At 39.1% G+C, this 25034-nt stretch overlaps 1 protein-coding gene across 7 annotated transcripts in view; it reads left to right on the top strand.

The window, feature by feature from the left end:
• Nucleotides 1–25034, top strand: part of KIF16B (kinesin family member 16B) — a 147507-nt gene that overhangs the window by 33012 nt on the left and 89461 nt on the right. For all 7 annotated transcript variants that reach the window (XM_065682303.1, XM_065682304.1, XM_065682305.1 and 4 more), the window contains 4 exons: nucleotides 159–290; nucleotides 3034–3209; nucleotides 5720–5785; nucleotides 10075–10134. In XM_065682303.1, the coding sequence (XP_065538375.1) occupies nucleotides 159–290; nucleotides 3034–3209; nucleotides 5720–5785; nucleotides 10075–10134 (434 nt within the window). The remainder of the gene's footprint in view (nucleotides 1–158; nucleotides 291–3033; nucleotides 3210–5719; nucleotides 5786–10074; nucleotides 10135–25034) is intronic.

The raw sequence follows: 25034 nt of genomic DNA on the forward strand, positions 1-25034 counted from the left end.
CTGTTTTGGGTTTGTTTTAGTCACTAAATACCTTTCTGTTTATTTATTTATACTTCTGTTTGTTTTTACTTCTACAAATAATGGCCTAATACATCCTGGTTTTGAAAATGAATGAATATACCTAATTGCTGCTTCTTTTTCCTCCCTCCCTATCACAGCTGATTTATCTCAGGATGCAACAAATCCTCTTTCAAAGAAGAAGCAAGTATTTGTGCCTTACAGGGACTCTGTGTTGACTTGGTTGTTAAAAGATAGCCTAGGAGGAAACTCTAAAACAATAATGATTGCCAGTAAGTGTTTTTAAATTACTTTTCTTTGCATCTTGAGCAGTTCATGCTGAATAGGAGTGGCTGGAAATATTTAGATTCCAGATGCTTTGTTAAGGCAGAACATTGGTTACACATATTAATGGGTTTTTTTCTTTCTAAGTTTTCTAGTAACACTCTGCTTTTGCACTCTGCAGCATACCTCTTCCACCAGTAGAACTATATATAGGGTCTCATTACATATATGGAGACAGACTAGATGTTTAGTGATGTCATGAACAACAGCAGGTATGCCTTCTGAATTTGAGAGCTTCATTTTTCATCTGCAGGTTGTCTGTTTGGGTGCATATATCACTGGTTATTTGGTCACAAATGTAGCAAGGCACCCAGCTTGTGTATGTACAGTGCCAGACATTTGGTTGCGTAAGTAAGGATCATTCAAATGTGTGTGCCTAATTTCTTGCATTTGCTCTGACCTCTGCCTCACTGCTGTGCTCCTTTGACTCATGCACAGTGTAATGATTAGCTAATTCGACCAGTTAAATTTCAATAGCTCCTGCTTACTGTTGAGGTTCATTTGCTTTTCAGACAGCTGTTACTCATTGTAGATGTTCAAACCTGGACCTAGATAAAGTCAGGTACATCTGTTCCCTTATACTTCTCCTCACCAGGCTGAAGACATTGACCTCCAGTAGAAAAAGCATTCCAGCCTGGTATATCTAGTCAATAACAATGTGTGAATCAGTTTGTTTTTCCAAAACTGTGTTTGTTTTTGTTGCATTAGTAGCAGAAACAACCTGTTTCTTTTGACATTCATTATATAGGACTGTCATTTTTATTTAGCCTACTTTTTGAATGCACACAGCATTTTAACTTTTTGCCTAAATTCATTTATGATCAGTCATCTTTTCTTTTTATGATTTTATGGTCAGGCAAACTTGCAGTTTCCTTCTTACCTGGAGGAAGCTCTGAAAGGATTACTTCGTTTAAAAACCTACTTATGGCATATGTAGTTCAGATTTTTCAATGAATTGGAATGGGAATTCTGTTCCCCCCAAAAGTGAAGCTGGGGATGTTTAAGGATTTTGGATGTTGGAGATGTAAGGAGTGAAGAGAAGAGCAGCTCTGAAATTTCTCACTCTTTCCCGTCAAATGAAATGCAGTTCAGCTGAAACAGTCCTCTCTTGAAAAGGTGGGAGAGCAGAATTAAGGGAGTAAAATACATTGGATCAAATTCTGGTTCTTCAGTTGTTTTCTTACAGTCAAATGCTCTGGATAGCAGTTCCCTTGTTACATGATTTTGGGGGTGTTTTTGGAAACCATGCCACTTTTTTCCTCAGGCTGATCATAGTAGTACCAAAAGAGGATCTTGGACCAAACTCTCCTTCATTTTTCTGGCTGTTTAAGTAACACTGCACTGGTGTCTTTCTTCTTGATGCTTTTTTTTTCAGTTAATGGTTAAGTAACTTGCCTTTTTTGACAGAGGGATTGGGAAGAGAGGTTTTAGAAACACCATGAGCTTTCGGTGCCTATACTAATGATTACAAAACCCAGCCGCTTTTTCAGCTACTTCCTCATCTATTAAGGATGCTTCTCCTAGGTAGAGCCCTGATGGTTGATCTTTTCTCCAAGAGTAACTCTACTGGTAATGTGGCTGAATTGCCTAACAGAGCCTGACAAGCTGTCTGGACACGTTTGGCCTCCCTTTTCTTTAACTAAACTCAACAAAAGCAGGAAGATCATCTCAAACTGTAGGAAAGGCTTTTATAACAAAACAGAATTGAATGTCTTTTTATATGTCTATAATGTATTGTAACTTCTTTCCAGAAAGAGAATAATTGAGTAGTGGAGTGGAGATAGTAGATGAAGTAGGGCAGTAATAGTGTGAGCCTAAGGGAATTATAGTCTATTGCCAAGTGCATCTCCCCTTATTCAGTGAGTCTCTACCACAAAAAGAGTATTTATTACTGTTGAGAGAATGAGGAAGGGCAGAATATTTTGGTTACCTGATTATTTTTTCAGGTGTTTTCATAATCCGATTCTCTGGATCTCTTGTTCAGTTTGATTATTAAGATTTCTGGTCCCGCATAATTTCTGCGTGGTGTTCTCTTCTGTGTTTTTTGCTTATCTCTGTGGATGCAGCACTTATCTTTTTAAACTCTATTGTTTTTCCTGGTTAAGTTGCCTGAGAAAAGAATACTGTTTTTTCTTGAGGCATCAGGTAAGCTCTGTGTGCTGCCAGATGCCTGCAGCTCAGTGGAACAGCGAGGTTTGTAAATTGCAGAAGCTCTTCTCTTGTTTTGGTTCTTGTGTCTGCTCTTTGTTTGAATGCTGTGTAATTTCCCTTCAAAACTTGGATTGAGCCTGCTGTGGTTTTACCATTTCATGATTACATACTCAATTTTTATCCACTGTACTTGTAAAATAAAACCAGCAAGAAAGCCTGTAAAGTGTCATATAGGACATTGATGCTTAGCAGAGAAATGTAAATGTTAAGTAGATTGGCAGCAAGATTACTTTACCATACTTGATTGCTGGAGCTGTTTAATACACTCTTCTAATAGAGTGTTCATTTAAGCAGAGTTACAATAGCATGAAAGCAATGGAACTAGGTGAAGCACTGGTGCAAATTGTAGCCATACTGGTTGATCATGTATTTCTGTCTCTTCATCTGCATTAAGTTTATCTGACTTTTAAAATATAAACTAACTTTTACTAAATGAAACATACGGTGCTGGATGAACTGTTTCTGATTTCATCTCCTTAGCTATTTCACCTGCTGATGTCAATTATGGAGAAACTTTAAGTACACTTCGCTATGCAAATAGAGCCAAAAACATCATCAACAAGCCTACTATTAATGAGGATCCTAACGTCAAACTGATCCGTGAGCTGAGAGCTGAAATAGCCCGATTAAAAGCCCTGCTTGCTCAAGGGAATCAGGTTAGCTTTACTTGAAATTTATGTGTAATTTTCCTTGAGTTATAACATCTATTTCTAGAATGTAATGAGATAATTATCTTTCATTATATTGATTTGAGTAAACAAGCTCTATGAGGCTATGAATGAATATTATTTTCTTGATTGAATCAGTTTCCATATGGCCAGTAGACTACCTCTTTTTGCATAAGGGGAAAAATTGTCATCCCAAAGCTCCGAGCTTTCTCTTAATATAATCAGAGCTTGATTGCAGTGTGCTGTGGAACAGGTAGTCACCACAGCATAAGGCAGCTGAGCAGTAACATATTTCCTAGGTCTAGCTGGTGGATGAAGAAGTACTTCAACTAGAATCATAGAATCATAGAATAGTTAGGGTTGGAAAGGACCTCAAGATCATCTAGTTCCAACCCCCTGCCATGGACAGGGACACCTCTCACTAAACCATCCCACACAAGGCTTCATCCAACCTGGCCTTGAACACTGCCAGGGATGGAGCGCTCACAACCTCCCTGGGCAACCCATTCCAGTGCCTCACCACCCTAACAGGAAAGAATTTCCTCCTTATATCCAATTTAAACTTCCCCTGTTTAAGTTTTAACCCATTACCCCTTGTCCTGTCATTACAGTCCCTGACAAAGAGTCCCTCCCCAGCATCCCTATAGGCCCCCTTCAGGTACTGGAAGGCTGCTATGAGGTCCCCACGCAGCCTTCTCTTCTCCAGGCTGAACAGCCCCAACTTCCTCAGCCTGTCTTCATACGGGAGGTGCTCCAGTCCCCTGATCATCCTCGTGGCCCTCCTCTGGACTTGTTCCAGCAGTTCCATGTCCCTTTTATGTTGAGGACACCAGAACTGCACACAATACTCCAGGTGAGGTCTCACAAGAGCAGAGTAGAGGGGCAGGATCACCTCCTTCGACCTGCTGGTCACGCTCCTTTTGATGCAGCCCAGGATACGGTTAGCTTTCTGGGCTGCGAGCGCAGTATCTTAAAAGAAGTAAAAAGGTATAAAATATTTGAGATGGGCAAATGTAAAATGTAGGAGTATGCACATGTTTGAACAATGCATTTTGTTTATGTTTGGCTGCACTGTCCGTTATAAAGCGTGTAACATGCTAACTATGTAAACGTATTTTCAGAGGTGGTGTAAGAAAATATCGCACTATAATTCACTTCTATTCTTCTCTTGGTATTAGCAGCTATAACCATCTGCTGCACAAGCTCTGTTAGGCTTTGTATCTCTTTTTCCAGGATGGTGAAGCCAACCAAATAATAAGGAACATGCAATTGGCTCAGGCCAGTCATCACTTCTGTATAATGCCACTCAGGACTGCTGTATTTCATACTTAAGCAAATACGAATCTGAAATGATACTTCAGATTTATTTCTAGAACTATCTGTTTTTATTTTAGATGGGCTGCACAATGTGAAATGTCAGTTCAGCATAGAATTTTTTAAATAGAGGGTAGTACTTCAGCTAAATTCTGTGCTATAAAACATTTGCTGAAAAACAAGATGGGACCACAGTTGGAAGCAGCAATAGGTATTGCAGGTGATTGGAGAGCTCTGCTTTCTTACAAACAATTAGAAAGCTTTATGTGGTTGAATTACTCTATTATACTGGTGTTTCTCTCATATTCTTTAGGAGGGGAAAAATGCAATTTATTGTCAAAGTGTGATTTGATTTAGAGTTAGCAAAGTAGATGTAACTTGGACCCCTTTGAAGATCTAATGCTTTGACCTAGTTCCAAGCTGTAAAAGAGTGGATATCACAAAATAAATCTGGTTCAGTTGTACAGTGTGATACATGGCTATGTGGGAGGCAATAGAGAACTTGCTTAAGTTAATTGAATTTGTGATGGTTGATAAAACAGCAGGTGGTTTTATGTATGCACAGTAGAATATAAATCTCTGTATAATTTCTTTTGTAGTTTTCCTTTATATTCCCAGAATACGGTATTACAAATGCTTCTGTAGATCACTGAAGATACTGGTTACCAAAATACAGTGCTGGGTTCAGTGTAGGTCACATAATAATGAGTGTTGGCTATGTGTACGTGTTGTATTTCAGTTTTCCTCTTTTAAGGCCAGTCACCTTCATATACATTTATTAAAGATAAGATACATATGTATCATGGCAAAATGGTAAACTATTGATGCATAATAAACTTTCATGTTTAGCAGAAATATAAAGATAGATGTATGAGGAATTACTCATTATAAACTTATGCCATGTTTCAGTCATTGCAACTGTATGACCATGTGTGTACATGGGGAATGAAAACAGTGCTCTTCGACTTATCATTTATATTTGTAATATCTGCTTTAATAAGATTCTGATTACTGCATTTACAGTATTTCAAGGTAAAATGACGTATACTGGAGTTTAAAATACTTAATCCTAAATAATCGAAGTATTTGAACAGTTGCATTTCTTTCATTTGATTCTGCCGGAAATTGTTACTTTTTACTTTCTTGTTTTTTAACTTGATGATGTTTAATTTTTACAATTTTAGATTGCACTCTTGGATTCTCCAACAGCTTTAAGTATGGAAGAAAAGCTTCAGCAGAATGAAGCAAGGGTGAGTAATAATTTCATACGTAGTTTTTAAATAAAAACCAAAGAAACAAAAAAAAAAAAAAAGAAAAAAGGGGGGAGTCTCAGTGCAAGACCTGATAATTTTCAGTATATTTTTTTTTATACATTAATTTTCTTCCATCAAATAGCATTGTTTGGTACTTTTAAAAAACCCCCACAAAATCAACAAAACAAAACAACAAACTGTGTGAACTTGTAATTTTGTTATACAATTAACATATGATAGCGTTATTAACACCCCTTGCAGGGTTCCAGGCCAGGTTGGATGGGGCTTGGAGCAGCCTCGTCTAGTGGAAGGTGTCCCTGCCCGTAGCAGGGGGGTTGGAACTAGATGATCTTAGGGTCCTTTCCAACCCAAACCATTCTATGATTCTAAGTGAGAACAAACTATATCTTTGATACTTTTCATGCCAGTTCTATTTAATGAAAATATTTGTTCTCAGACCAGCTTGCCTTACTAAAATATATGTTTGTAAATAGTGAGGAAAAAGCCACTGAATCAGGGTAATCATTACCCAGTAATCACAGTAACAGTGCATTCCTTGTGCAGAAAATGGAGCAGAAGATTTACAGGGAAAATGGTCAACTCTTTTATGTTTTCAAGTAATCAATAACTTGTGTTGTGGGGGTAGGTTTTCAGAAAATTTCAGTCTTTAAATATGATCTGTACAAATATGTTCAGTGCCTAATTAGCTGTCTTTTCTGGGTCTAAGATCTAGTGTAGTGTACCTCATCCCAAGTTCTAATCACCCAGCTCAGTGTAGTCTGAGAAGAATTCACAGACAGTTTTGATGTAGGGTCCAAAAGACTATAGATGTAATGGTACTCTGTCTGATTTCTACTCTTTCATTCTTTATTCTATCATTCTGTGTTAATTCTTTCTATATACTTGCTTATTTTTAAAGCTACTGCAAACTGTTTTAAAAACATAGTATTACCCAGACTTTGGAAGAAGAAAGCAAAGTATTTGGAATCATTCAGCTACATGGCAGCAAATGCTTAGTTCTGAATACTGTCAACAAGCTGCCAATCAAATGTAGATATGACATCTTTAAAAAACAGGGACTTCTTGGCTGGTTTAAATTGGAACGTTTACACTGGTGCTGCTTACGCCTTTACAGTTAGGGAATGAATGCATTTCTTTGAGAATCCTGTTTTGACCTAAGTAATTGGCATAATACTTGTCTATGCTCTTCAGGATTCCCACTGGTAATACCAATTTGTAAGGCATGTTAAAATGCTTTTCAGTGAAATGATACATAAAAAAAATTAACTTCATGGCAAAAATGGACAAAATATGTGTATTAGTCTGAACTATAGCTGCAAAGTGGACTCTGGGCATCTTCATAAGCCAAGTTTCTGCTAGGAATGCATTTTACAACTCTAGTACACGCAGGAATCCTTCCTTTGTTGTATTGCATAACAAAGGTTGGGCATGCATAAGCTCAGTATGAACTTTCAGTTGTAAGTTGATTTTTTCATAGTCATACTAGGTTTTTAAAACTTTTTAGCTGAATCAGAGATGAATCATCATATTGTTGGTACATGTTCCTTTTTTTTTCATGCACAAATGAAAGGCTTTTATCTAAGAGTAGCTGAGTAATATACTTTGCTGCTTATATGCTAATTAGAGTGTGTTACTTGTGCTCTGACAGTAATCACTGCTTGCCCTGCACACAAGTGTTGGCCCCTCTGCGAGGGGAGTATATTGAGCATATTTTATTATCTCTTGTCAGCTTCATTAGGAGGTTGTGTGATTACTAGTCATGATAATTACAATAGACATAATTACTGAAAATTCTTAGTAAATCCTGCAGTTGTTATAGCTTTTTTTATAATCAAATGAGTGCAGTAATTAATTTGTTGATGCAGATCTAAAGACTTTTATCACTATATTTAAATTATCTAACAAATATATGGTGGCTTTCTTTAATGTGTTGATTTATCCTTATATAAGAGCAACTTCTAAATTGTTTCTGAGGAATAAAAGTTGTTCTGGGATGGTGAATACACTTAGGGTAGACCTTCTTCACGTTTTTCTTTAATCTCTTCATTAATGTTTTTTGTTTTACCATTCGCATTAGCAGCACTAGGAAAGATAATGATGCCTTGGGAGGTGTGCTTCCTTTGTTGAAGTCTTGAGATACAGGGAGAGATGAGAGAGGTTTCTTTAGTTCTCATTGATTGATTTGCAGCTGATCTGCAAAAGACAACTAGGAAGGTAGACTGCAAGTGGCAAATGTGGAGGTGTTTGGCGGAACTGCATTGAACACCTTGAATTGCTTGTTCTACAGTGGTTTTGTATGTAAAGTAATAAAGGGATGTGGCTGTTGGGGTTGTTTGGGTTATTTTCCCATTTTTTCCGGAGAAAGTGAATTCAAATAATAGAAGTTTGTGTATGCTTTTAGAAGTTTATATATTTAATTCCTGCACAGAAATCTGGTGATTTAGACAATGAAAGAGTGTGTGAGTGTATATATACCTGTATATTTTGATTTAATGTGATTATGTTTCCAAGTCTGCCAGAGCTTTGAGGTGGATCTGCCTGAAGCACCCTCTATGCATGGCTTTCAATATTTCTGAAGGGTTTTGAAATGAGAAGAACCTTTGCCAGTATGGAGGCTATAAAGTTAACTTATGAGATGGGCAACTGGGTGAGTTGGAAGGGCAGGGCAAATCCTAATCATTCTGTCAGTCTGACCTTGGAGCTGGGGAAGGTTATGGAGCAGATCATCCTGAGTGCCATCATGTGGCACATGCAGGACAACCAGGTGATCAAGTCCAGTCAGCGTGGGTTTATAAAAGGCAGGTCCTTCTTGACCAGCCTGAACTCATTCTATGACAAGGTGACCCACGTGGCTGATGAGGGAAAGGCTGTGGACATTGTGTATTTAGACTTCAGTAAAGCATCTGACACTGTCTCACACAGCATTCTCTTGGAGAAACGGCCTGGATAGGTGTATTCTTCACTTGGTTGAGAACTGGCTGGATGGCAGAGCCCAAAGAGTTGTGGTGAATGGAGTTAAATCCTGTTGGTGGCTGGTCACAAGTGGTGTTCCCCAAGGATCAGTACTGGGACCAGTTCTTGACATCTTTGTCAATGCCCTGGATGAGAGGATCGAGTGCACCCTCAGTAGATTTGTGGATGACACCATGTTCGTGGGGAGTGTTGGTCAGCTGAATGATAGGGAGGCTCTGCAGAGGCATCTGGACAGGCTGGGTTGATGGGCTGTGGCCGATGGTGTGAGGTTCAACAAGGCAAAGTTCAGTTCTGGGCCCCTTACAGACACTGAAATGCTGGAGTGTGGTCCAGAGAAGGGCAACAAAGCTGGTGAAGAGTCTGGAGCACAAGTCCTGTGAGGAGTGGCTGTGGGAACTGGAGCCTTTTAGTCTGGAGAAAAGGAGGGAGACCTTATCCCTACCTTATAGGTCCCTAAAGTGACCTGAAAGGAGGATGGAGCGAGGTAGGGGTCCGTCCCTTCTCTCAGGGTCAAGAGGAAATGGCCTTAAGTTATGCCAGGGAGTTTCAGATTGGATATTAGGAAAAATTTCTTCACCAAAAGGGTTGTCAAGCGTTGGAACAGGCTTTTGAGGGAAGTGGCTGTGTCACCATCCCTGGTGGCATTTAAAAGATGCATAGATGTGGTGCTTCCAGACATGGTTTATAGGTGGACTTGGCAGTCCTGGGGTTAGATATCTTTTGCAACCTAAATGAATCTGTGATACTACACCCAGTGCTCTCCCTCTCCCAGTCCGTAGGGCCTTGGCAAGCAGCTTCTCAGTTCTGTGCTCATTTCCCCCAGGTGTGTGATTTCTGAGTTGCAGCAAGCTTTGCTCTGATTCTCTCCTGAAGGCTGCCTGTGGGCTTCTTCCTCTGCATGCCATCCTCTGGAGGGCATTTTAGCCTGAACATGCCTGCCTGCATATTCAGGAACCATAGGAAAGGAGCTTGTTACAGCTAAGGGATCAATCCATGGCAGTAGACTTCTTAAGACTGATGAAGCACTTCATAGAATTGTTAAATTTCTTTGAAAATGCCTGCTGTTATTTGAAGTGGCTCTCCTTGTCCTTTGTTTCATTTTATACTATAGATAAGAATTTTGTGGGCTGTTGTAGGAATGGCTGCTTATTGTAGGAGCAATATGTGTAATCTAAATGTTTAAGTATTAAACTCCATGAAGAACTGCATGAACGTTTAGTCCTCTCTGAGAATGTGTTCTCAAGGACTTTGGAAGAGATGTGATTATTTCTGATGTTTGTTTTCTTTTCTAGGTACAAGAACTGACCAAAGAGTGGACAAACAAGTGGAATGAAACTCAAGATATTCTGAAAGTAAGGCAAATAAATAAATTTTCAACTTGGCATTTGAACTAGCCTTAGTGGTCTTACTTAAAAAAAGTTCATGTTCTAACTCACCCTCTTTGGCTTTTTATTTAATAACACGAAATTTTCTGGGTGTTGTTTTAGATTATTCCAAGGAATTAGTTTTTGAGGGCTTTTTAGGGTAAATACTCAGGCACAGTGGTATTTTTGAAGAAGTTTTAAAATAATATTAATCAGAGTTAGCACAACTCTTTCTTTTCTTCACCATAGTGACCTCACAGTTAATCTTTAAATAACTGAATGTTTTCATTGAGTTGCAAATGAAGATTACCTGGGGCAAGGGCAAGGGGATCCTTCATGTCCTTGGTATTTGTATTGTATCAACAAGCCCTGTGAATAATCACCTTTTAACTTACACTTGGTATCTAAGTGAATGTGGTACAGAGTGGATACAGATTTTTGCATTAACCTTCAGATTTGTATTTTGGTCAGAAATGGCTTGTGAACTTGAACAACTTTCAATGGGATTTCAATGGAATCTCCTCTAGTAGGTCTTCATCAAACCAAACAGATGCGTCTGACCAAAGCATGCTCTGGAGTCCCAAGCACAGGGTTTTTTGCAACTGATGCATGTAAGCTGGCCTGTGTTGTGTCCTTTGGATGACTCCAGACTACTTGTACAGCAGTTATATCCACCAGTGCTCTCTCATGTTTTGTAGATTTAGTACAGATCCAAGAGGGCAACTTGGAGATTTCCATACTGTGTTTTCTGCATGATGTAGACTGAGACTTATAGAATCATAGAATAGTTAGGGTTGGAAAGGACCTTACGATCATCCAGTTCCAACCCCCCTGCCATGGGCAGGGACACCTCACACTAAACCATCCCACACAAGGCTCTATCCATCCTGGCCTTGAACACCGCTAGAGACGGAGCATTCACAACTTCCTTGGGCAACCGATTCCAGTGCCTCACCACCCTGACAGGAAAGAATTTCCTCCTTATATCCAATTTAAACTTCCCCTGTTGAAGTTTGAACCCGTTACCCCTTGTCCTGTCACTACAGTCCCTGACGAAGAGTCCCTCCCCAGCATCCCTATAGGCCCCCTTCAGGTACTGGAAGGCTGCTCTGAAGTCTCCACGCAGCCTTCTCTTCTCCAGGCTGAACAGCCCCAACTTCCTCAGCCTGTCTTCATACGGGAGGTGCTCCAGTCCCCTGATCATCCTCGTGGCCCTCCTCTGGACATGTTCCAGGAATTCCATGTCCTTTATATGTTGAGGACACCAGAACTGCACACAATACTCCAGGTTAGGTCTCACAAGAGCAGAGTAAAACTTTTGTGTTCTCTGCACGTATCTTTGCTTTCCTGCTGTCCAGTTGTACTCTTAAGATTTTACATTGTCATTTGGCTTGTGATACAGGTCATAGTCTGAGGTAGTACTTTAATGGGCCCCTTTATGATTCCATGCATGCATACAAGCACATATATGTGCATATACACACACACAGACGGAGGACTAATTCCCACAATTTCTTTTCCTGATGGATTTTTTTTTTCCAAATGTTTTTAACTATTCTGTTAAATAAAAATTGTGAAAATGAAGTTTAAGCTTTCATTGCTTGCTGTATATGCTGAGCAAAAACATGTTTGGAGTGCAATTCCACCAAGCTCTTTGAAGTAATCTTTTAATTCTCCTTGTCAATGGCCTGAAACTTTATGTGTGTAGTTATTTTTTTCATGTGTATCACTTTTTGATTACTTTAATTTTTTTTAAGTTCACCGTTGTGTCTTTTATCTGACTTCCAAATGAGTTGAATGGCTTCGTGCTTAAAAGTAAGAATAAAGCACAAACAACATGGAGACAGAGCAGGGATGGTAACTGCTGAGCAGATGGCTTGACAGAATGGACTGTTTAATGTCTGTCTAGATACTGAACTGGGAATTAGCGTTTGCATATTCCTCAGAGATGTTTTGGGTCCAATATAATATAATTTGCGTTATATAATTTCTGTGTTATTTTGTTATTTTGAAGCATCTACACGTACATCTCTTCACTCAGGTCTGGATCGGGGCCTTCATTGTCACATGGAGAATTTGAATTTTGGTCAGTTCTGCAAGTGAACATGATGTAGCATATGGGAAGTTTTTAAAGCTCTATGTTGGAAATGCACTGATTCTTGCACAGAAATTACATAATTGCAGGAGGTGTTAACTGAACAGTTCATATAAACAAGGGAAGGCTGCATTTGTTAATAGCTGAATATAAAGGGCTTAAACACGGAAGTCGTAATTCTACACTTCTAGTACTGAGCTTTTGTTAATTTAATTCATACAGCTTCTGTATTTTGCACTTCTGTATGCTGATACGTGAGTACATGAACATAGCTTATATTTCACTTTTGGGTTACTGGAAAGTAGTGAAGGGGAAAGGGACCTGGGGGTCCTGGTGGATAGGAGGATGACCATGAGCCAGCAATGTGCTCTTGTGGCCAAGAAGGCAAATGGCATCTTAGGGTGCATTAGAAAGGGAGTGGTTAGTAGGTCAAGAGAGGTTCTCCTCCCCCTCTACTCAGCCTTGGTGAGGCCGCATCTGGAATATTGCGTCCAGTTCTGGGCCCCTCTGTTCAAGAAGGACAGGGAATTGCTTGAAGGAGTCCAGCGCAGAGCCACAAAGATGATTAGGGGAGTGGAACATCTCCCTTATGAGGAGAGGCTGAGGGAGCTGGGTCTCTTTAGCTTGGAGAAGAGGAGACTGAGGGGTGACCTCATCAATGTTTACAAATATGTAAAGGGTAGGTGTCAGGATGATGGAGCTAGGCTTTTTTCAGTGATATCCAGTGATAGGACAAGGGGCAATGGGTGTAAACTGGAACATAGGAAGTTCCACGTTAACATCAGGAAGAACTTCTTTACTGTAAGAGTGACAGAGCACTGGAACAGGTTGCCCAGGGGGGTTGTGGAGTCTCCTACACTGGAGATATTCAAGGCCCGCCTGGACAAGTTCCTGTGTGATGTACTGTAGGTTACCCTGCTCTTGCAGGGGGGTTGGACTAGATGATCTTTTGAGGTCCCTTCCAACCCTTGGGATTCTGTGATTCTGTGTGTGATTCTGTGATAAACCTTTCTTGGCCCTGAAAAACTGAAAATCTGCAAGAGATTTCATGGTTGTACTGTTTTATTTTACAATGTTTTACTGAAGCGATCCATATTTTTATTCACTTCTTGTTTAACAATTCCTGAAATCTCTGCCAGCATTAGAGTGGAAAAACCTGGAGGTTTGTCAGGCTGAGTTGCTGGAAAGCAGGTTTTAAATTACAGACAGCAGTGGCGTTTCTTGTAATGGACTCCCTAGAAGTTCACTGGCTTTTTTGTTTCGTTATTGGTGTACCCCCCTTGCACACAGAGGCCGTACACATTGTTCATTTGTGGAACTAGAATGTCTCTGCACCCTTTGAGAAATGAGACTGTTCTCATGAATGTCACTGCAGTCACAGCTGCAACTTTTTCCATGCCGTGGTAGAAGTTCAGTAGCTTTCAGGACGTTCTTCCTTCAGGTACTTAGAACCTCATGTTTGTATTTATGTTGAAAACCTGCTTCCTTCTTGCCTCCCCCCGGGCTTGCAGTCCTGAGATAGTTGCTGCCTTTCAGTTCCTGCCATACAGCAGGCTTGGAGAATTCAAAACCTTTTGCTTTTAGGTCTGTAGCACCTTTTGCATCAAATCTTTTAGGCAGTTGATTTTGAAAATTCATATAAACAGCTGCCTATTACCTATTCATATATGCCTGCCAGATGCGAGTGCGCTTGCTAGTAGCTGACTGGGATTTCACACTCTATTATATGTAGTTATGCTTTTTCAGACTATAAATATCAGAGGTCATATGGTTTTGAATTGTTCTCACAGGCTGATGGGAAATCTGTTAATGTTTAAATCCAAAATAATTGAAAGGATTTTGAATAAGCCTTCTATAATACAGGAAGCCAGGTACGTAGGGCACATTGGTGTCTTCTGCTAGATAAACAGATATTGCTGGAAAGTTACCTGGTTTTTACTGAATGCAGTGCTTTCATCAGGCCTGACAAAGTAGGGTGCATACTGTTTTGCAGGGAAGATATTCCTCAAACTTGTTCACCCTTGCCAGTTATTTTGAGCCTTGTTTTAAATTAGACCAGCAACATCTAAATGCTACCTTGAAAAGAATTCATAGAGAATAGAAAATACTATCCACTACTATACAGCTAGAAAATACTAAGGAAGAGAATACCGTGTGAAGGCAAGTTTTTGATTTGGCAGCTTAAAATTCAGTTATTTCAGATGGTAAAGTGCCATGTATGCAGCTGACATGAACATCCCTATGTTCTTCCTTATTTCTGCTTGTAGCTTTATCCGCTTTGATGTTTGTGTCTGTGTAGTCCATCTGAAGTTGTGGTTTTCCATCAGTGTTTCAAACTATGTTGAGCTATGCCATCTATACATGTTATCACTTCCGGATTTGGTGCAGAGCCTGTATGGCTGAATGCCATTATCAGCTGTGAACATCTTGTAAAACCCTTCATGGATGCTGTTGTCAGATTGGACATATCTTGGACTGGTGGTAGTATTGATAGTGTGCTCTCTTTCTTTGTCACGTTTGGAAGAAGCCCTTTTGCAGAGCAGCTGTCTGGGTTCTTCTGAAATATGAATTCCTGACAACTCACACCTAAAGCCCAAATCCTCCTGTTTTCATTATACAAAGATTAGGGCATTGGGGTTTTGAAATTGTGCTGACTCTATATGAAGTATTCTTTATCTCATAGCATGGCAGCTTCTTGGTGGTCTGAAGTGACAAGCATTGTTTCCAGTGGTGATGTTTATTTTCATCCTTGACCTCCTCACTATGATACAACACGACATTCTAACCTTACTAACCTACTATGACAGTCTCTCCCATGTCCCTCTTTTTAATCAGAGGGAGGACATTATCATACTTAATAAATCTAATAAATATGTGGAATGATGCTGCATTGAAAAACAAAGTGATATGGTTGATTTGAAGCCCATAGGCTTTGGGTTATTTCCTCAAGTGTCCCCAGCTGTCAAAAGAATTGCACTTCACGAAACAGCACCATTTTACATTACTTCTCTATCTTGAGGTGTCTTGCAACGTCGGCACTTGGTTAGCTCTAGGATTTTCCTTTCATCTCATTCTTATTGAATCTTTCTGTGGATTTTTTTTTTTATTTCTGTTAATGTTCTTCCATACACAAGCCCAAAAAGAAGAGGAGGGAAGAAAAACTGTTTGCTCTTTTCCTTAGTTTAGTCCTTTTTGTATTGTTCTGTTAAAGATCAATCCTGGGGTCTGTAATTTCTCTGGATGCTTTCTAAGATGTTAGGGTAACCTATCCAACTTTCGATTTTTCTCTTCCTTTGAGGCTTTAATTGGTACAAAACTTCTTTTGATGTGGCTGCTATATTTGACTGCATGTGTTGTCATTCTGCTAGAGATCTTTTTTCTTTTACTGGCATCTTACTTTTGTCATCTTTTGTTCATGTTCCAATTTCTTTCCCTAACCTTTAGCAGCTTTTATATTAATCTTTCTAAAATGTGTACTTCTTTATATAATTCTCTGCTGTATTTTCTTCCCAACTTTCTTTTATGTTTCTTCTCCCCTTTACTGCTTGTGTAGAAATTGGTTTGACTTTTAGCTTTTGCCTTTTTGATGTATCTCATTTGTGCCCAGTGTTAAGGTATTTAGATGATCTGTTTTATTTTTTAGTTTGAAGTAGATTTAGAGTTACCCTTTATTTTGTTATCCTGTATTTTGATTCTAATCATGTCATTAGCTTTGTGTGGCAGAGCTCAACTGATGTCAAAGGATGCAGAGATCTGGCTTCACAGAGTCTATTAAAAGGACAGGATCTTTTCTCTCTCTGTGTGTCTAATTCTCATGATCAATAGTTTAACTAGTAGCTGCTTCAACTGGCTTTGTCCTGTTGGATTTAGTGACATAGCCTCGCTTTCATCAATAATACTAATTCTGCTGCAGCATTCTACCACATGTTGTGTAAATATTTTACTGAACTTTGTTTATTGTTTGATCTTTCTGAGCTTTGTGCCCTTTGGTCAAGTACTGGTTAATAGTACATTTTTATGCCATAACATTGGTTGTTCCTACCTGGGAAAGAAAACTATGTCTATCTTCAAGCATTAACATTTATAGTTTTTTTTAATATGATGCCTTTTTGGGGGGGGGGGAGAAATGCTCTTAACTTGCCATGATGAATAAATACAGACCAATACCAAGCAGTTATTTTGGTAGACATACTTCTCTAAACAGGGGAATTTTCTTTCTTTAGAAATCTTGGGTATACCCAGCAAAAACACTAGGAGACAAACTCAAAGTAATTGTATTGCTCTTTGTGAGGTTCTGATTAGGGTGGCAGAAGCTAATAGATTTTGATTTTAATCATTTCCTTTCCGTGCTGCCTTGAATACCGTAGTGAACTCTGTCAAGAACAGTTTGTTGTGTTCTGTATAAATGCTGCATTAGTCTACATTTATTTGCATTTCCAGGTAATTTTGAAACCACGGTTGCTGAATGGTGTTTAAACACCATTATCTCAGTTCTTCTGCCTGAAGGCTGGGCATACATCACTGTTATCCTGTTTTATGCATTTTTGTTACTTCTTATTAACCTCGACTGGTTTGTCTCCTTTTCCTCTTCTCACTTATTTTGTGTTCTACCCCAGTACCTTGCTCTTAAGGAGCATTTGTTTTTTTCTTTCATTCTTTCATGTTTTTTTCATGTCTGTCTTTGTTTTAGCAACCTCGGTCCTCAGGTGAGAAGTGCTCTTAATTAACACCTGCTACTCACACATTGAATTATTGTGTTTATGAAATCCACTTTTTGATGGCTGTAGGGTAGAGAAGTTGTGCAAGCTCTTGGGCTTCTGAAGAGCAAACCTTAGAACTTTTAAAAAGTACTTATTGTCACAGTTAATGGACTACTAGCATTATTACTGATACATGTGCATCATGTGCAAAAACCAGTACTTGTGACACTTACCCATTTAATGCCATTAGCAGTCAACAGAATCTTGTGGAGTTTGTTACTTTTCCATAGTAAGACTACTAGAACATTAGGAACCTAATGCATCACTAGTGAATGGCTGCTTTTTTTAAATTTTAAATTTATAAATATGTAAATCATATAAAATTATCTGATGAACACAAAATACATCTTGATATTTGTAATTATTTGTATCAACCTCATAACTTTACCGTTTTGGTTACCAATATTGGAAAATTGCCTGTTATGAATTTTTTGCAAAAGATGCCAGTACAGGCTTTAATCCTGCCCTTAAAAGGTACGTGTGGCTTTTGACACAGGTTCTAAAATGGTTGTATTTACAGGTCAGGTGAATAGAGGAAGTTACAGCAGTGGTGTGCATTTATATACAAAGCGATGTACTCATGATACTGTATTTAAACTGTTCATTTTCAGCTTTGGCATATGTGTTTATTTGTATGTTTGGCAGGAATAACACTTGTTTCTAAGGTTTTTTTCACTTTTCAGTAAGTGAATCGTTTTAGTAAAATTGTTGCTAGTTAGACATGTTGGTGTTGCATTTTGGTTAGAATGTCTGTTGTTGGCTGTGTCTGAAGCATGACTGCTTTTAACGGGAGACTTAAATCTGTACTTTCATATGAACAACTTTTACTTGTCATTTTGTAACTTCCTCCATTTGTCACCTGTATTAGACAACACTCATTGCATACTTCCAATTTTTGTTTCCTTTCTACAAGCTGTGTCTTCTGCTTGAATTTTTAAGGGAAAGGTTTAAGAATCACTGCAAAATTAAAATTGGATTGCATATCTATGGAGCTGGATGAAAGAATTTAAGTTAGATGTTACTGCTGAATTTCTTTTCTTTTAGAAAAGTGGATGGAATAAATAGAATAACAGCTGTCTTCCTGGGAATGTTTGCTTTCTCAACAATCATTTGCCCTCCAACAATTGTGTAAGATATGTACATTTATCAAATGGAATTTGTATGGGAAGGAAAAATGTATATTTGCATTAAATAGTCTTATTAACATGTTATGCTTAATAGGATTCCCTTCAGCGGGCTTGTGAGTGTTGTGCAGAAGGCAAGATACTAAGACAGATTTGAAAGGGCTGGTGTTAATAATTCTTTATCTCAGCCAGAAATCACGCAAGACATGATAATAGCTTCTCTTTCTCTAGAAGTCCGTTTTATATGTGGGTTTGGTTTCTTCCACTAGATGTCACTGCACATACAAAAATCGTGTTCTTCTGCATGCTTAATTCAGATTTAATTCAGATATTTTAAGGCAAAATGATTTGCAGTATCTTGACTTTCATTGCTGAGCGGATCTACTGAAATAAGTTTATGAGAATGCCAAAACATTGGTTTAGGAGCAGGTCCCGCAGAACCTGAGCAACTGTTCTGACAGAAATGCTTCTGAACAGCAATTCACAGGTGGACTGCAGTGTAAAGTCATTATGTACATGCAGAATTATTACAATTATTTGGCAGTACATTTTTCAGTGCTCTTTTTCAAATGACTGTGTATCTATAATGTTTGTCAAATTATTTAATTATTTTAGCTATAGCCTTTAAAACATATTTATTTTCTTAACTTTGTAGCTCTGATGTTTTATGGCTATAAAAGAACAGTTTCCAGGAGAGGGAGTACCTTCTGTTTGACGAGGTAACAGTTGAGAAAGCAAACAGGCTTTTGGACATACAGATCTTTCACCAGCCCACTTCTGCTATTTGCCTTCTCTTTTAATGGATCTTGCAGTTGAAAAGCCCGTGGCAATGATATGCAGCTGCTATTTATAACTGTTTAACATTTTTCTCTTCATTAATCACTTCTGTAGATTTATAATTGAATTTCAGTACATTAAAATGTAATAAGTTTGTTGGGTTTTTTCCATCTTTTCTTTGAGAAATTGTCTGTCAACAAGGGAATGTTTACTGTTCTCAGTCTTTGTACAGTTTTTAATCCTGCTTCCTCAGCGATGGCAAGTAATATCTAGTTTAACTGTCAGTTTTATCAGGGTTTGTTTTCTTGTACCTGGCTTTATGCATTATTTATTTATTTATTTCCCAAGTGTAGCAGTTCGTGGCAGTGGATGTGGTCTGTTAAATCACCTATTCTGGTCACAAGATTTAAAGTTCAGCCTGGAGAAGAGAAGGCTGCGTGGGGACCTCATAGCAGCCTTCCAGTACCTGAAGGGGGCCTATAGGGATGCTGGGGAGGGACTCTTCCTCAGGGACTGTAGTGACAGGACAAGGGGTAATGGGTTAAAACTTAAACAGGGGAAGTTTAGATTGGACATAAGGAGGAAATTCTTTCCTGTGAGGGTGGTGAGGCACTGGAATGGGTTGCCCAGGGAGGTTGTGAGTGCTCCATCCCTGGCAGTGTTCAAGGCCAGGCTGGATAAAGCCTTGTGTGGGATGGTTTAGTGTGAGGTGTCCCTGGCCATGGCAGGGGGGTTGGAACTGGATGATCTTGAGGTCCTTTCCAACCCTAACTATTCTAGGATTCTATGAAATTGTCATTACTAAATACCACATAGCTTCCCTCTTCCAGAGCCTTTACAGATGGACATTTTCTTCTTTTGGGGGTTGGTTCAGAATCAGGAACATGAAACCATAATACTGTATCTCCCTCTCCACTTTGTTTTTGTTTTTGTTTTTTTTTTTTTGTTATTAAGGTAAAAAATGAATATATCCCAGGATCTGTGTGCTATTGGCCAACACACAGATTTCTGCTTTGGAATTTGAGTTTGGTCAGAGATTGTCCAAACATGGTTTGTTTTACCTTAAATAGCCATTGTTTTTTCATACTCTATTACTGAACAGACACTGTTACTAAATGATGATTATTACTATACCTCATCATCCTTCTTCCTTCAGTTGGTAAGTATGCCTAGGTGAATGCAAACTGAGAAGAAAGTAAATACAGTGGAGAGAATTTGCTGCAAAAGCAAACAAACACAGACTTTGAAGGGGTTATATGGTTATCCCAAGGAACAAATTGCTTTTTCTTCAGGAGAGCAGCTCTCATTGCTCTTCACTCACCAGTGATGTTTTTCAGTGCTTTGTCCACTCTCAGCATTGGCTTGCTGTTGTCAGAGAAAGAAAAAAAAACTTAATTGGGAAGTGGTGCTACTGATCTACTGTAGCTTTCTTCCTAATAGGAAGCACTATTGAAAGGGTCCGAGCCACCTGGGGAACCCTGAGTGCAGCAGTCAAAAGTAGATTTCAAAAGGGATGGTTGTCTGATTTCAGGTCTGTCTGCCACCTGTGTTCACCTTGTTAAGAAGCCTCCTTTCTCTTGCTGCCTCTTTAGCTGCTTGTGATGCCTCTGCGGTGGACTGACCACTTTTAACTTTCAGTTTCTGCTAGAAGGTTGCAATCAGAAGATGCCCAAGGCTACTGATTGTTTTTTATTTCAGTTTTAAACCATTTTTCCAACTTGAAACCACCTGAACCATCAGAGAAGCACAGTTGGGGGCTGCTGCTTCTGAGCTCACCAACCACAGATTAAGGCAGGGTTGAATAGTTTTGTTGATCTGGGCTGTGCATTCCATAAGAAGCCCTCTGGTTTCTAGGAATAACCGTACTCCCCAAGTGTTTCACTGCCATCCTCCTTACAACTGGGGCCCCGCATTTGTAGATTATCCAGGCCATGCTTAGCTTTAATCCATCCCTAAGGCTCGTAGGCGGTTTTCAAATAAGAGGGAGTCAGACAGAGTGAGTTGCTTTTGAAATCCTTTCTACAGCTCAGATGCCACTTGTTCAACAATTCCTCCTGGGCATTTGGTCTGCTTTTCTATTAATTTTCTTGTGGCAGGAAAGGGAACTAAATTGAAAGCAGTGGAAGCTCCTGTTTTAGTCTGCAGAAAATAGAAGAAATATACCCCGAAAGCTGTTTCTTGTAAAGGATCAGCTGAGAAGTGAGAAGGAGAAAGGACAGAATGTAAATTTGTCATTGGACTTAGTTATGGGAGGGTAAAGAAGCATTCCAACATTTTAAACAAAACCCAGAAATTTCTTGAGTCTCACAAAGGAACTGTTTCTAATGGCAATATGTATTGGATATCAAATACTAGAACTGCTCTATTCTGCTGGTGTTTATACCAGCATATTTAGGGGTTTATTACCATGTTTCTGATAGTCCTTGAGTACATGGTAATGCTGTGCACCTGACTTAATATTTTAATTGTCAAATGAGTATAGCTTTGATTCATAAAGCCATACTGTGATAGACGTGCCACTGGACTGATGCGCTTGTTGTTTTTTCTACCCAACTACAGAGATGATATTTTTAATGGAATCCACTAAGAGATGTCTGAAATGCAGATAGCAGCACAAATCTGCCACTGTTGGAGTCAGGCTGAACAAAGGACAGGCCATGTCCAGTTTCTGACTGCTATGTGTCTCTTCAGGTTCATTCACTCTGTACTTCAGTAGCTGGGCTGTGAGGGATAAGAACGTGCTGGCAACCAAGCCTGTATATCTTCTCCTGCAGAATACTTTGCTGTTGTGTTGCTAGTCCTGAAGTTTCTTTTTTCTCCTTGGTAGTTGTTGCTTACTAGTAGCATAGTCCTATTTCTTTCTTCAGTTTCTTTCAATAGCAAGGGTTACATGTTGGCCCTAAAGAAGGGACTAATAGGTTTAATCTATTACTTTAGTTTCATCTCTACAGAAGTAGAGGTGAATTTCTAGGTAAATAATAAACCAGAACTGTAGATGAGTGAAACACTTTTTAATTCTCCCATCTTCCAAGAAATACACAAAAAATCAGACCAGCTTTTAAAACTAATAAATATATTAACTATGAGACTAGTAGGTTTTTACCCCTCTATGAGTCCATGACTGATTTGTCATCCAGCTTTAACAGCAGATGAGGTAGGAGTCCTGTAAATAATAGTCTAGTTCACTGCAGTCTTCTGATTCATTCCCAGAGTCCAGTCTAGGGAATGAATTATTCACAGGTCCTCTAGAAAATATATGGTCATGTAATTAAAGACTGTATTGCAATGCATATGGGGGAAGAGGATGAATTAAGATAGCCTATTTCTTTCTCTTCCAGCCAGGCCCTTTCCTCCTCTTAGATACCAGCAGGAAGAATATTGAGGGCAGAGTTTCTGTTTCTTGGCTGGAAGGTTTAGTACTTCCTACTAGGAAGGATCACTAATGGCAAGAGAAGTCTTGTTCTCTGCCTCAAATGTCAACACTATGTGTAAACTTAATTTTTCCCTTGAGACTAATGTATGCTCAGTGTGGTCACATGCAGGAAGCTGTGAAGAGGTGAAGCCTGCTCCACTTGAGACATAGCAAAATGCTCTGTGCCCTTTTTTTTTGTTTTTAATAGAATAGTTTTCACTTAAGCCCAAGCTAGCAGCAGAAACCAGCCTGCAGCAGATGCTCCAGCATGGAAAATGGCAGTTTTGATGGTTTTTTTAATAAGCCACTGGAAAGCAGGATTTTACAAGCTAGTGTCTAGGAAGCTTGAGCAGCCAAACAGGCACCTCTACTTACAGTTAACCAAATCCTTCACAGTTCTGTCTGTACGAGGTCTGAAGTATGAAGGAGGAGGTATCTCAACTTGTTAAGTTTCTCCTTGTAAATCCAGGAATGAGGGCCAAATTACTGGAAAAATTACTTTGAATCTGCCAAGGCTTCTGATGGAACTCCTTGCAGCATGTTAAGAATAGTGGTGCTATGGGGTGGCACTACTGTAAAAGGGTTTTTGTGTATTAGTTGGCAGTCTGAGGGGGAAAGAGAAACAGTAAAAAACGGAAGAGATAAGATGACCGTATGAGGTTAAGGACTGCTCCTATAATTCTCTTATTCTTTAAAGGAATAGCATCATTAATTTTCCATCATTTTAGCTTTGCTATCATAGCAGTTGCTCATTTAAGCAGTTCTGCATCTGTCTTTTTATTTGACATTCATTTCAGAGAGCTATTATTGAGCCCTGTGTGGGCTGGTGCTGGAGCACCTGAACTTTCACAGTAAGCTGTTCGCAGCAAAGCTACAGTTTTCTGAACGAGGGTAGATTATATTAGGTATAAGGAAGAAATTCTTCACTGTGAGGGTGGTGGAAAACTGGCACAGGCTGCCCAAAGAAGCTGTGGCTGCCCCATCGCTGGCAGTGTTCAAGGCCAGGTTGGATAAGGCTTCGAGCAACTGTGGGGCAAGGGGATTGGAACCACTTTTTAAGGTCTCTTCCAGCCCAAACCATTCTGTGATTCTGATCTTGGTTGTTGCAGACGCGAGTAGCTTCTCTTGACTGATGAGGGTGGGGTGGTGTAATGCTCTAGGAAATGGGGAAAAATCTGATCTGGAAGACTCTTCCCAGGTGTGGTTTTCTTTGTGGCTTTGGATAGTAGAAGTTTCTTCCTTTTGGAAGGCTAAAGTGTCTTAATCGTGCTAAACTTTTTGTTTTGACTGTACTGAAAGTGATTCTGGCAGCCAGAAGGATGGTGTTTTTTCTTTGCCCCAGTGACTAGAAGGAGAAGTAGTAAGAGGAATTTGTGCCTTATCTAACATATGTATGCATGAGGGAATCAATATCCCTTTTCATAATTGATGATTATATAAATAATGAATTTCTTGCTTATAAAAGAAGAGTGTAATTTTAGTTTTCAAAAGGATTTTATTAAATTTGTAGGATGTTACAAAATGTAGCTTTGGCATGTCCACACATTCTGAAGCATAAACCTCCTCAGTGGTGGTGTGTTCTCTATTTCCTCCTCTTTTCTCTTTGCCTCCCAATAGCACCTACTGCTTTTGTGGCTGGTGATCCAAAATTCATTTTGTTATTTCAGAAACTATAGATGTGTCATGCTGAACATAGTAAAACATAGGACAGAAATTCGATATTGTATATGCAGCTTTATAGAATGCCAAAAAAAGCTTGTTTAACAGAGTAGGAGGAGTAGCTCACCGATACAATACAGAGCAAAACAGCTTTTCCTAGTTAATGTGTAGGCTGTCAGTTTAATGGGAATCTCAAATAATCTCTAATATTTCAACGTTGTTTTCTTGGAACAGGTTGTTTTGGGTTTTTTTTTTACCCTGGGATTGTCTTGTCAATCACAATTAGACACAATTGAAGTTTATTCAACTCCTGCTCAGTGTTTTGATTTGGCTGATCTCTTTGTGATAAGTATTTTGTAAGGGAGCCAGCCTGCAGAGCAAGGTGGATGTTCGTGTAACCAGTTTCTGTACAAAATGTTGCAAGATAAATACTCAGCTCTGCTGCTGCCTTCATCTTTTAAGGAATTACTACTACTGGGTCCAAGCCAGATTTCACAATCAGTTGAAGGCTTTTTTTTTCCTCATCTACTTCTTGTTCATCTCATCCATACAGTAAATGTTTCCTCATGCTTTGCAGTGGAAGATCCTTGTTCCTCTTAGTTCTTTGAGTAATACTACTCTTTGAGAAATCTTCCTATGTTTTAAACAATTGTATTGGTAATTTTCCTAATGCTGGCATTTCTGATGTTTCCTGGCATGCATTTCCAATATTTCCTAATACTGGCAGAATGACTACGTGTATGCTAGTTGTCTGGAAAACTGTTGATGAAATGTCAGCCTGTCTTCCAGGAAGCAATGCACCATTCAGAAATAAGGAGTGGGTCTGTTCGTCTCTTCAGTGTGTAGTCTGGATAGTTTAGCCCATCAATGCGATGGCAAAAAGCTCTGTGAATGTACCTATGTTGTTTCCAAATCATTTTTCTGACACCATCGTAGGTTTTTCCAATTAGTCCACAGCAAAATTGCTTGATTATGCAGAATATTTTTTTCTGATAAACTTCTGTGCTTTTCCCTCCGAGTATGAGGATGTTAGTGAGAGAGTAAGAGAATGTTTACAGCAT

Source organism: Lathamus discolor, chromosome 5 (assembly GCF_037157495.1).
Source record: "Lathamus discolor isolate bLatDis1 chromosome 5, bLatDis1.hap1, whole genome shotgun sequence".
Lineage (NCBI taxonomy): Eukaryota > Metazoa > Chordata > Aves > Psittaciformes > Psittacidae > Lathamus > Lathamus discolor.